This window comes from Streptopelia decaocto (genome assembly GCF_964273445.1).
Source record: "Streptopelia decaocto genome assembly, chromosome: 1".
NCBI classification, from domain to species: domain Eukaryota; kingdom Metazoa; phylum Chordata; class Aves; order Columbiformes; family Columbidae; genus Streptopelia; species Streptopelia decaocto.
In genome coordinates this window covers 87151983-87165749 of record NC_138663.1, presented here as the reverse complement: position 1 = coordinate 87165749, position 13767 = coordinate 87151983, and the positions used below count along the sequence as shown (strand labels likewise).

Genomic DNA, 13767 nt, shown 5'->3' with positions numbered 1-13767 from the left:
GTTTTCACAGTCCCAAATTGTTTCTCTCACTCTTTTTGCTGTTTTTTTCCTCTTCCATTGCTTGCAGAATACCTTCAGAAGCTCGAGGAAGTTCTTGTAATTGCCTTACTTTCTCTCTTTTCTTTCTCCTCAGATGAATCCAGGAGTTCTCAATGGCAGTCACAAAAAGGCTAACTTCATCTTTCCCACAGGGAACACGTTTATGCTGAACCTATTGCAGAATACAGCAGAACTTCATCCTTATCCTCTCACAGTTATGCTTTCAAGTAGGATGTTGTTTTAACATATAATAATTAATACTGTACCTTCAGATCAGTGAGAATCTTCTCTACCCAGGCTCTAACCACAGCAATAGCTTCTACAGCATCCCAGCCCATAGCTGCAGCTTTGACAGATAACTCTTTGACTGTAGAAGCCAATACCATAAATGTAATTGGCTTTCGGGGTTTTTCTAATTTTCTTCTTTTAGAAGGAGGTGACTAGAAGAAGAAAGAAAAAAAATTACAAAGCTATGCAGTATTAGTGGGATGGCTTTTGTACTCAGAAGACATGGGGATTTAGAGTACAAAGTAAGCCACTAAACAGTCACTGACATGGTCTGTGTTTCACTCAATTCCAAAGAGTTTTAGATTAAAAACAGCTAACAGGATCATACACTTCATGCTAGCCTGAGGGACAGAGGGAGTTTATCCTCAGGTGTTAGGCAAAAAGTTTCATCAGTTCCTTCAAACTATTATATTAGCTCCCTGTGAGGTGAGAGAGTGCAGCTGCTCTTTAGAATAGAGGTCAAGTGCTAACATCCATGCTTTTATCCAAGCTCACTGAAGGTTTACTTGCATGTTCTATAAGGTTAGTTAGTCTACACCTATCTTCAAGTATATGTACATCTGGATGCAAAAAAGCAATTGGCTCATTATTTAAGGTGAGCAAGCTCCACTTATATTCATATAGGCAAGTCTGAGCTAGACATGTTCATATCTATCTGGTGACAGAATCTATATGGTAAGTTAAAAACAAGTTATCAGAGGGAAGGTTAAATTTCAAATCTAGCCCCAAACTTAGCAATTTAGTAGTATCAAAAATATCCTATTTGAAGTATGTTACAAGTGAGACTTATTTTCACTGAAACCCACAAGAAGTTCCTACACAGGATTCTCTTTTCCTCCCTAAACACAGGTCATTTGTTAATCACACACAACAACCGCTAACAGACTGGCAGCCAGCTACAAAATCCCACTGTCCACACAGCCCAGTGCATCCAATGTGCCAGTCTTAAGAAGAACAGTTTATTCCACAGTAGTTATAGCTCATCATGCCTTTCCTCAAATAAGAGGCACAGACAACCACAAGCAAACCAGAATTAAGCTACTTACAGGTACTTGTACATCATCATAGAAACTCCATGCCAGTGCCCATCTCATGGTGCGTCCTTGGCAGAATTCAGTATGAGTAACTTTAGGAACCTATGCAAAGAAGCAATACAAAACTTTGTTTTGTATTAATAAACACCATTGTTTTACTGCACACATTTTCAAATTTTAAAAAATTGTAAAGTTAGCATAGAGTTATTTTCTCATGACAGAAATGGAGATTCTTTCTGACATGACTCATGGATGTCAGGGCCACTTGAAGCTGGTCAGTACCAAGCCTGGTACCAGTGCTCAGGAGTTCCTATCTCTGTTCCGCCATGTCTGTGCCCCTTCAGAGCTCCAAGTTCAGCAACACACAACACAACCTTTTTTGTGCAGCAATCCAGCACAACTACAGCACACATCTGCATTCTGATTCTGCAAAAAGCACATCCCTTCTTCTTGTTCAGAACCTGCTCCTGTTCCATATTTGATTACTGAACCCACTGCTGTAGCATAGGACCACAGTACAAAGGTGACTAAAAGCTGTGAAACCAAACCACTCACCTGTCTGCAGATGGCAGAGACATGCACAGAAACACTTGTCTATATTTGCCCCAACAAATCAAATCTGAATTTAACATGGCTGTTAAATCTAAAATTCAGACGTTAGTGTTGTCTAGTGTTTCTGCATGTGGATGATGCAAGGCATCTATGTATGGTATGGAAAAAGTGCTAAATAGTAGCAAGGATAAATATCAGCCGTCTGACCTAACTACGAATTATCACCAGCTCCAGAGCATAAGCCCCAGGTCCACACAGAAGGAGAGGGGAGAATAAAAAAAAAAAAAAAAAGAAAGGTGTCTCTATCCTAGAACTTTCCCCACCCTTCAATTCCTAATTCTATCAAATTCTACAATAAATACAGCAAATGTCAAGACAGTTTGAACGATTAGTAGACCTTCTGGAAGTTTTATGCTGCATCCTAACCTGAACCACAACATAGCATGTGCTTGGTTAAAATTAACATGTTCCCAGCTTTTATACAACAGAGATTACAAACCTGAACAAAATTAATCTGGTAATTTAAAGAAAACTACTAAAGGTAACCTCAGCTTTTTTATGTAAGGTTTGCAAGGACTTCTCTAACTTTACTAAGACAGAGGTGCAACAGTTCAAGCATAGGGAAAAAAGTCAGATACTTGAAATTTTGTGCCTACCTCAGTATCTGCTTTTGGCATCAAGTTTATGGATTCCCTATGGTCTGTAGTTCACCTTTCTGGGAACTGATTTCAACATGCATTCTCTTTCCTTCCACTCTCCACTATACACAAGGACAGATCTCACAATAATTTTCTTTGTATGGCAATTAGAGAAGACTATGCTTCCTCCACAAAGCCATAAAAAAGTTATTTGCACAGCCTTCTTGCATGAGAATTGTAGCACAAGGTTCAATTTTACTCTGTGGTGCCAGAATTGAACACAAACAAAATGATACTGTAACTTAAATATTGATAAAATTTCTTTTATCAACTGAATTGCTAGATCTCACATTAGCTAAAAGGAAAGAAAACTAGATTTTTATTTCTTTTTTTACAACAGCCCTGTTAAGGCTATCTTACAGCAGAAACCCTGTATGTTCTAGAAAGGACAGAGACATGCTTCTACATGTGATAAAGACAAAAATCTGTAGACAATATGTGCTACTTACCTAACAGCTTTGAATCTACAATAACTAAATCTCAACAGTTTTGAGTGCTTCCCTAAAAAGGAATTGCAGTTTGTTCTTGAAAAAAAACCTCAGTAAAATAATTCAATAATAATTACCTACATGCATCAGAACACAGCATATATTGTACAGAACACATACGAGATATACATGGACATATATAAACCTACCCCCTGGATTCGAAGTTCCTCTTTTAATGGTGCTAAACTGCATTTCTTCCCCAACATGCAACTGTACCATCTGCAAAGAATACACAAACAAAGCGTTTTACAAATACAGATCAACTGAAAATGGCAACTACCAGAAATAACTACTTGGATCAAAACCTGCAAGAACAATAGATTTAAAAACAAAACAACAACAACAACAACAAAATCACACTCTTAAACAGAGTGCCTAGGACATAACACAACATAAATTAGAACAGAAGGCCCAATGACAGACAGGACATGGGAATCTTTTCAAGTTTTTAGGAAATACATTAAGACTACTATTGAAACTACACCTAAATAACCAAGAATCTTATTCAAAGAGTGACTTCAGTTATGTGGAAGACGTTACCCCTTACCATAATTTGTTTCAGTTTCTCTACTTTCTTTGGAGAATGGATCAGAATAAAAAGGAGTATTCAACTATTGAAAAGCATTTGTGCCTCAGAAGCAGACATAGTGACTACCCCTTCAGCTCATTTGTAATTCATTATCCAGGTTTCCATCAGCTAACCCATATTTCATGAGGAAACAAACAAGGGCAAAAAAGGACAGAAATTCATTTTCCCACTTCTGATGAAGCTTATCCTTCTACCCAGCTCCACATCTTCAATATCTCCAAACATTACAGCTCTGTTCTTCATCCAGGTTACTATTCCAGGTCTACAACCCCCTCTTCCAACCGTCCTTGATGACTGGATCCAAAAAGTTTACTCATAAATACAGTGTATTAATGTATGAAAATTAGAGTTCCCAGTTATCAAGGGAGTTTTCTCAAGAGTATGCATCTAAAATGAAGGGAAGCACTTTAAGTTGCTCACATATACAAATTAAATATACTTTAAAAAAAAAAAAGTATTAACAACAGTGTTAAGGGGCAATTCTTTAAATTTACTTCCTGCATAATGCAACATACAGAATTTCAGGCAGCAATATGTAAATGACAGGCCAAAATTTCTGGCAAAACTAAAACATACCTCTTTCTCAAAATTACAAAATATGGAACCTGCAACTCCTAGCTGAAGTAAGTCAAGATAACCTCCTGGCCAAGGGAGTCTCTGTCTACTATCAGTTCATTACTCATACCCTTTGGTAGAGTTGCCCAACCTTATCTCCAACAAAAGAGGAAACAGTATTTCTGCAAGAGATTCTCCAAGGTATTTTATTCAAAAACATTAACTGAACTATTTCTACCTCCCAAACATACAGAGCTTATTTTTCCTAAGTATGATAAACCATTAGCATGTGGGTACGTTCTATGTCTTATGCTACCAGTTTATCAGATCAAGAAATACCCTCCTCTTTCCTAGAAGAGCCGAGAGGAGCATACTGACGGACATCAGTTAAGTTCTCTGTTACATTTGCCACCCTTCCCAAGGTCCTTATCAAAAGAAAGTTTCCCGTGGATCCACATACACCATGTGGAAGCAGAAACAATGTTGCAATTGCATTTTCAGGAAACTTCAAAACACCAGTCACTTTGTTACCTGCATCCTCAGCTAAAACTTGTGTTCTGTGTTAGTGATGAGTTTATGAAGGTCACACAGAAGAGGAAGATGGACATCTGCTTAATTTTTTGTTTTTCTCCTCTCACCTATTGGATCGCTGACTAAATTCAGAACAACTCTTTCAGCTTATATTTAGTTTTGAAAAATCACTATATTTTAGACACAAATAAGAGCATACACACTTAAAAAAAACGGTTTACAGCAAGTAGCTTACAATAGCATTATACCTACAAGCTTTGACAGGAACACCAACGATTTCCCAGTGTCCTTGCTGGCACAAACAATATTGCTAAGAAGTCTCAGAAGTTTAATTCTTCTGGCTTGTAACCACTTCTGAACACCAAAACATCTATTTTATCACCTCGCCATACTATCTATCTCCTTTTTATACTTTATATTATTTGAGGGGTGACAGAGAAAAGAATGACATTAAAAAAACAAACTGACCATGTGTCAAGCTTTGCAAAATTGCAACCTCTGCAAATCTTCTCAACTTTTTTTCTTCAAAGCACTACAAGACAGAAGCACTTCTAACAGAGCCAAATGCTGTTTTGCTTTGTCTTGTTTTTCCAAAAACTTGTATATAGTTGTCATTTTTTTCAGGTCCATTACTAGAAAACAAATATTCTAAGGAAAAAATTTGGTATCAGATAGGTGAAGATGACATTCTAATGCAATGCTCTGCTTAGAAGGATCTAAACAAAACAAAACCAAAACACTTCATGAACATATAAAAGGCAAGCTGTATTTCCTCAGCTTAGGGCACTGATTGAGCAGTGGTAACACCAAATACAATTTTGGAAGCTATATTATAGAGGGATATTAAAAAAGCCCCAAACAAAACAAAAAAACAATAGAATCTTCCAGAAGAGCTAGAGAAACAATGTACAGCATCTGGGGAGGCTGATAGTCAAAAAAATGAAGATGTGCCATCTCTTTACCTTGTTCAAAATAAGGTTTCACTATAGTTTTTATTGCAGCTTATGGTCACCCAAGATAGCATTCAGTACAACAGTAACCTTCAGTAGGCAGAGCTGCAAAATTCAGCCAAGAAAGGATAAAAACTTTGAGGTAACAGATAACTAGGCAATGTCATCAGTCCTCCCATCCCAGATGCCATTGACACTGTCTTCAGCAAGTATGAGAGCTAATTCAGCTGCAAGCTACAAGCGTCACTAGTATGGGGGGGTTGCCTTCTGTTTTTAAATGCCTCCAATGATGAGTTGTAATTGTTTGATGCTCAGGAGCAACTAATTCTCTGGAAACTGAGAGTTATTACTGATATGTATATAACACTAAACAAATCAAACAGGTATCACTGGACCAAAGCTACTTTCCTTACTTAAAATATCATTTTCACATGATTTCTGCCAAAGAAGCAGATAAAAATGCATTGCGTTTTGTTTTATTTTTTAACTGGAACAAAGCACTTACCGTAACCTCTTTTTAAGCTGTAGACTATCATGAATAATTCTTTTGACAAATTCTAGTTCTCCCCCCTCAGCCATTATTTCTGTGATCCCTCCTGTATTTACAGAACTGGGAGGGGGACGCCGTGGATTTCGAGAATTTACTCCCTGAATAGAAAAAAGAACATGTGAGATGAACATATAATGAAATGTTAGGCTGCTTTGTACATGGCTTCCTGCCCCAATCTTTACTGGGTAGCAAGTGTCACCACCTCTAGTTATCCTCCCCTCATCAGAACAATTGATAATAGACAAAGATATGTTCAAAGTAAGCACAACTGAGTGAATTCCCTAGAATCTCAAACCCAGGTTAGCTACTTGTCACACATCAATATCCTGCTAATACAAAATATGTGGTAAGACATGTTGGTTACATGCGTCTACATAATTACAATCTATACTGTTTAATTTCAATACTTAAATCTCTTTTCTACTGCCCTGTATTAGAGAGTTAGGTTTCTGATTATATTTAGTGGGTATTGCAAGAACAGTTCTGAGCTGCATGATATTGCCTAAATCACTAAGGAAACAAGAAAGTGAGACAGTCACAATGCCAGAATCCAATTCCTCTGTACCACTGCTACACAACAGGCACTTTATTTCACATTTACCAGCTGTCTACTTTCCAAACTAATTCTCTAAGATAGTAAGAACTCGTGAAAAAATTCTACAGGTCATCATCCACTTTAGGAAGGGGAACAGTTAAGTTTTTCAAAACTCCTTTGAGGCGGAGGGTGTGGAAGAAAACTGAAATGCAATTTCATAATGATTTAGGATTGTCCATTCAACCTTCCCCAAGGGAACAGGTTAAATTGTTACTACCCTCCCATTCACTGACCATTGAAGTACCTGCAACATTTAGGTTGTTAACTTACCTTCGCTTCCAATTGGTTAGCAAAAAAGGGGGGGTTGCACATGCAGAAATCATAAACGATCTCAGATTCTTCTTTCAGGGCATCCATTAGAAGAGTCTTCTGTGGTACCTTAACCACTAATAGCAAACAGGCATTTGGTCAGTAAGAAACTTCGTATTTTATCTAGCATGCCATTTCCATTTCAGTGTTTTGTGAAACAATACATTGTATCAAAACTGTACTTCCTAAACTTTCTACAAAAAAAAAAATAACAACCAATACTAGCAGCAAATAAAGACTTCAGGTTAGCATACAAACAGCTTGTATGTTTATATACAGTAGTGAAATTATATGAGTCTGTCTAAAACAATAGGAACTGCTTGAGTTATACTGAGGTCTCTGATGCAATTACAAATTCACTTTAAGGCCTTCCAAAAGTTAACACAAGCGTCAGTTGATCACCCCACAGGCTCCTCAGAAATAAAAGAAATCCTAGTCTAAACAATTTTTTTAAGTTATGGAATTCTGATATGTTATTCAAGAAAATACACTCTTTAGTCTTTCTAGTGTATAAAGCTAAGAAATAGAAAGACTAAAAGCTATCTTCACTGAAGATACACCACACCAAGGTTAGCTTTAAATCTAAACTTAGGATAATAAAACAGAATGAATGTGTTAGCAATACTATGTAAATTTACTTAGAAGGTGACAACAACTTGTTAAACTACTACTATTTAACTGCTAAGACACATTTGACCTACACAGTTAGCTGTTTAATTCATAGTATGTAATTCTACTTGGAAATAGGAAAGTAAATAAAACAGGAAGGAAAAAATGTTGTTGTGGAACAATTCTAAATTACCCTGAAAGCAGTTTGAAAACTTCCAGAGTCCAAGTTTTTTAAAATTTCTTAACTTACCATTATATGCAGGGTACTGATTTTTAAAATTTTTAATTATTGTTTTAAACACCAGCAGACGAGTTCTGGCCATCACCCCACTCCAGTAAAGTAGATGCACAACTAAGAACACCATGTGATTTTTTTTTTAGCATTTACGAGCAATCCCCACACTTACCAGTTTCTATTTTGCACATATAGGAGAAATTACCTTTGGAAGAAAGTTACTGCAAACAGTATTTCACTCTCAAACAAATAAACATTACTATTTTTTTTTCTCTGGGAAGAAAGAAGCTATGATGCAATTAGTAAACCATCGCCACTTTACTGCTGTTTTTATGATCACTGAATTTCTTTTTTTTTTTTCATTGAAGTTAGAAGAAAGAAGGCTATATCCAATAGGTTCTCCAAAAGAAGCTATCTGGCAAAAATTTCAAGATAAACTCTTAGAACATGACAAAAACTGTGGCTTTAAGAAAAAAAAAAAAAAAACAAAAAAAAACAAAAAAAAAACACCACATAGAGGTACAGAAAGATTTCTAGTATGACTTCAAAATGCCTTGCTAAACAAGTTCCTAAAGTAGAACACTCAGCTCTAGGTAAACAATTCAGGCCCAGGAGTTAAAAAGTGGTAGGGCGGTTCATTCCCAGGCAGCATCTGGCTACAGGCACCACCAGTGACACTCCCTTGCCCATGGCACTGCCCACCAGCAATCAGTCGCTTACTCCAGCTTTTCTCCTTTGGCACTACACCTTCACATGAGGCACTTCCCTTTGCCAGAGGTTTTTCCAGGGTAGTGAAGCACTACCATACCACTAAAAGTTCTATGACGGAAGCAGTAACAGAAAACTGTCATTGTTCTCCACATCAAGTCCTGGCTCTTCAAGACTGACACGGAGGATGGACCAAGACAACATTTTCATAAAAATGATGATTCCAAATTCCAGCAGAACTAAATTTGTTATTTCAGAGCTGAATAATGGACCTGCTTTTTAGTATACTGAGTTCCTACATGAAATTTTCCAAGCTCATCCACAGACCAAGCCTGGCATACTGCTATTATTACAACAGGCATTGTTGGGACCTCATTCAGGGATGAGGATGAAGGACACTCTCTGAACAAGATATGTATATGTGGCAGTACCAGGCAAATTATCTGAAGAGAGCACTCCAGGTCTCCTAGCAGTAGAAACAGCTTGAACTCTAAGAAATACTTCCGTACCGGTCAAAGAATACAGAGAGAGGAAAAAAAATAAACAAGAGGGTAAGGTTTAATTTTCAGATTTTCATAATGAAGAATAGTTCTCCATCCACACATCCCATCCCAGACAAGTTTTCTGGCTTAAGTATACACAGACCCTAGTAAACATTCTGCTTCAGTAAAAACAATTGAGCACGTGTTTGGCAGAAATATAGATTCTGATATGCCACTGATCATGGCAAAAATACATTACAACATTTGTATGCTACTAAATACCTTACTACATCATACCTTTTATAAGATCAGACAAGTTATTCTGTTCCACATTCTTCTTGGCATAATTGAAGCACATATCATCCACTTCTGTTGCAAGAAAATACCAACCATTTAAAGTTGCTCCAAGTAATGGGTATATGCAAGATGCCCCTGTCCCTGCAGAAGTGAAGAGCCATGAGAAAGACAAATCAAGTCTCTGGTGTTACACACAGTGTGGCTGATAACTATGTACTTTTTACAACAAAAAGAACTAATTTCAAGAAAACACTGATTACTGATCATGTCCTATTCAGTTCCTTAATGAACTTTCTGTTCTTAATTTGAAATACAGCATTGTCAAATATGCACTTTTAATAAAACAAATGATTTAATAATCTGGAATAAATTTTCTAGTAAATTATCAACTTTTTTGGAAGCCATTTATTTCTATATGATAGTGATTAATTTATATAGTGAAAGCTAAATATATTCTGGTTTCACAAAAAAAATCCCTATCACAAATGTACTTTTCTTCTGCATTTTTCTATTATCCACCACAAATAATTTACTTTGATGCACACAGCAGCCAAAAAAAAAACAAACAACAGTCAGTCAGTTCCATCAGACTGTCTTTCCCTGACACCCAAAACTACCAAAGAAACAGAGATGCCAATTAAGAGAGACAAAAACAAATTGAAAATTTCGCAATATTTGGAGGACTTAAAGGATCTGTCTCTTCTATCAGTCACCTATTGTGCTGAAGCTCATTGAAATAGTTTTCAAAAATGCAACCTAATATCAAATGCATAGAAGATGGCCAACAAGTTTAAAAGTTATGAAAGGAAAACAGCTTTGCACATACCACATGATGATACAAACCTTGTATCTATCACAAATACAGGTAAAAATACAAGCCAAAAATTCCATTTAAAAAAAATCACGCTAGCAAACATCAAGAAAACAGTAATGTAAAGACTGGCATGGTAACCAAAATCACTGAACTGAAGCCTTGAGGAAGTCAGTAACTTCAACGTTTTAATGTCAAGCATTAAAACGTAAGTTTAAAAGGAAATTCCAGCTTCTCTGAATGTCATTATGAGTTTACTTCAGCACAAAACAATCTTCAAAAACAAGCCTTTGAAATCATGAAGGAAGATTCTATTAACAAATAAAATATGTGAACTAAATTCAAATGTACCATCACAGGTACCTTTTAAATAATTCATACAGAATCACCAAAAATTTGAAATCCAAATGCCAATTTTATTATCTATATGTGAGATACAGTTTCTTGCTCCTACAGAGCTTGCCTATTTTATTTCTAATGAAAACCAAATTATGTGCATCTGTGTACATCTTACAAATTCACATCTCTACTGAATAACTGTTTACATCAATCTGCTGCTTAATCCAAATATTGTCCAGATATTATTCAATACTCTGGGTACTGAAACCAAACAAATCTGTACTATCATCCATCTGCAGATGCTTAATCCAGTTTAAAAATATTCTGTTTTCAACAATAAACAGGAAACCTTTCACCATCTACAACCAAAATGCAGGTTTGATAGTACTTTCTAATTAAGCCTCTTTTAAAATTTAGCTTATGAAAACTGCTGCACTAAAAAAAAAAAAAATTAAAAAAAAAATAAATCAATGTTTAAAAAGGATAGATCATTCATCTGTCAAATACACCTGAAACAACAGAAAAAATGTCATTAACAGGAAAGCGAGAAAATATTGTTATGCAACTCACAAACTCTCTCATGCAGACATTCAGAAGCAAAATTAATAGATTGCTAATATAATTGATTAGTTAGAAGACTGAGAAAAAACACCATATTTTTTAGAATTCCTTTAGGATGGTATTTTTGCCTGCATTACTAGCAGCATAATTCTTGCATATCCACAAAGTTACACTCTGTTGAGTTCAAGGATACAAAAAAACAAATAATTGCCAGCTATGCCCATTCTTCTGTTTGTGCAGAGAAATCCTATCCACCAAGAAGCCAAATGAAACACCAGTGGAGGCAGATTGCACGGTTCACCACAGCAAACACAGTCTCAAACTTCATGTTTCTCTACAGATGCACAACAAATTTTACCAGCTAGTTTCACTGACAGCAAATAACAAATTAAAAATTTTGCTTTTCCAAGTACCTATGTCAATGCCTCGCCTGAGCACTTGCTTGTCACCATCCTGGTGACCGATGAGATCCTCCACCCAGTGGATGTAGTTCAGCCTCAAGGGAACGGTAGGAATAAGCCTTTCCACGGGGATGTCAATCGTAAGCCCAAAATCCTCCTTCAGGAGGGTGCACGTCAGAGCCCTCACCGCCTCGGGGTCCTTGAAATTCAGGCTGAAAGGTACAAGCAGCGGTTACTGGTGCCCTCTCGCTCGCCACAGCCCGGGGGCGGACACGCACACATAAACACACACACACAGCGTTCGGTAGGCGGCGGGAGCCGCGCCACAGCCCCCGGACGCGGCCTGGCCTGGCCTGGCCCACCCCGCCCTCCGTCGCTCCCGCCGCCCCGCCAGCGGCCGCCGCGCGGGCCCTACCTCACCCTGCCGGTGAGGGTGGTCTGCACGTGCTGCTGGAACTCGGGGTACTTGGCGGCCAGGTAGGCGAAGTCGGGCGGTTTGTCCTTGTAGCGGTTGCGCGCGTGCATGGACTTGTTGAGGGCCATGGCGGGCGGTGAGGGGGGAACCGCCGGCAGCGCGGGGCGGATTAACGGCCTGACCCCGCCACCAACCGACACACCGGCAGCCACCGCCACCGCTCTGCCCGCCCGCCCACCTCCCGGCGCGCACCGCGGGCCCTTGGGGCGTACCAAGGCGCACCGGACGGCGGGGGGGGGGCGGAGGCGGGCCCACCGCGGTGACAGAGGAGCGGGGTGTTACAGCTGTTGGGACGGAATGGGACGAATCGAGGAGCGACCAACGTGTTTTATAATCTGAATGTTTTATATACGGGCATAATCGCTTCAGAGTTAGGTACTCAACGAGTAATAAATATAAAATTATGTGAACAGCTCAAAATTCCGTTTTTCTCGGCAGTGTGAGGCGCCTCCGCTCCCATACTACAGAATCACACCATGTTTGGGATTGGAGCGGACCTCAAAGGATCATCCAGTTCAATCCCCCTGCCGGAGCAGGAACACCTAGATGAGGTTACACAGGAATGTGTCCCGGTGGGTTTTGAATGTCTCCAGAGAAGGAGACTCCACAACCTCCCTGGGCAGCCTGTTCCAGTGCTCTGGCACCCTCACTGAGAAGAAGTTTCTTCTCAAATTTAAATGGAACCAACTGTGTTCCAGTTTATACCCATTGCCCCTTGTCCTACCATTGGTTGTCACCGAGAAGAGCCTGGCTCCATCCTCATGACACTCACCCTTTACATATTTATAAACATGAATGAGGTCACCCCCCAGTCTCCTCCAAGCTAAAGAGACCCAGCTCCCTCAGCCTTTCCTCATAAGGGAGATGCTCCACTCCCTTCATCATCTTTGTTGCCCTGCGCTGGACTCTCTCCAGCAGTTCCCTGTCCTTCCTGAACTGAGGGGCCCAGAACTGGACACAATATTCCAGATGTGGTCTTACCAGGGCAGAGTAGAGGGCCAGGAGAACCTCTCTGGATGTACTAATCACCCCCCTTCTAATACACCCCAGGCCATTGGCCTTCTTGGCCACAAGGGCACAGTGCTGGCTCATGATCATCCTGGTGTCTACCAGGACTCCCAGGTCCCTTTCCCCTACACTGCTCTCTAAGAGGTCATTCCCCAACTTATACTGGACCCTGGGGTTGTTCCTACCCAGATGCAAGACTCCACACTTGCCCTGTTGACAGACGTTACCTGCCCGAGGCATCCTTGTTACCTTGAAGTGCCCTTTAACATTCTCCGAAATGCCCCATAGTCGTGCATTTCTGTATAATTGGTACACACAGTCACTGGCAACCGAGCAGCGGCCTGGGGCCTGCTGCTCCTGGCTTACCTTGCACAGCCAGCTTTGAAATACCTGCGTTTTAAATGATGGGTTACATGGTTTGATTTGCAGGGAGGAAGGCTTAGGTATCATACCTGGAGATTTCTGCAAATTTTCCCACTTTAAGCAGAGTTTCACACCTAGAGCAGGTATTTCTGGTAATTATCATAGTGCTGTACTTGTTGAACATAAATTATGAAAGACAAAGTGTATTGCAACAACCTTTGTACTGTCTCCTTTGATTTGAAAAAAAAAATAATCAGCCTCAATTAAAATAATATGTAGGCATAGCAAAACAAAGCCTCA

At 39.1% G+C, this 13767-nt stretch overlaps 1 protein-coding gene across 1 annotated transcript; it reads right to left on the bottom strand.

The window, feature by feature from the left end:
• Positions 1-4: 4 nt before the first annotated feature.
• METTL16 (methyltransferase 16, RNA N6-adenosine) lies at positions 5-12270 on the bottom strand (the record flags this gene model as incomplete). Its single annotated transcript, XM_082076173.1, has 9 exons — positions 12037-12270; positions 11634-11833; positions 9510-9650; positions 7140-7255; positions 6230-6372; positions 3249-3318; positions 1374-1463; positions 306-479; positions 5-211 (listed from the first exon to the last, which is right to left on the bottom strand). Exons 1-9 carry the CDS (start codon positions 12162-12164, stop codon positions 5-7), a joined length of 1269 nt encoding a protein of 422 aa, XP_081932299.1. The 5' UTR covers positions 12165-12270.
• Between the last annotated feature and the right edge of the window lie 1497 nt (positions 12271-13767).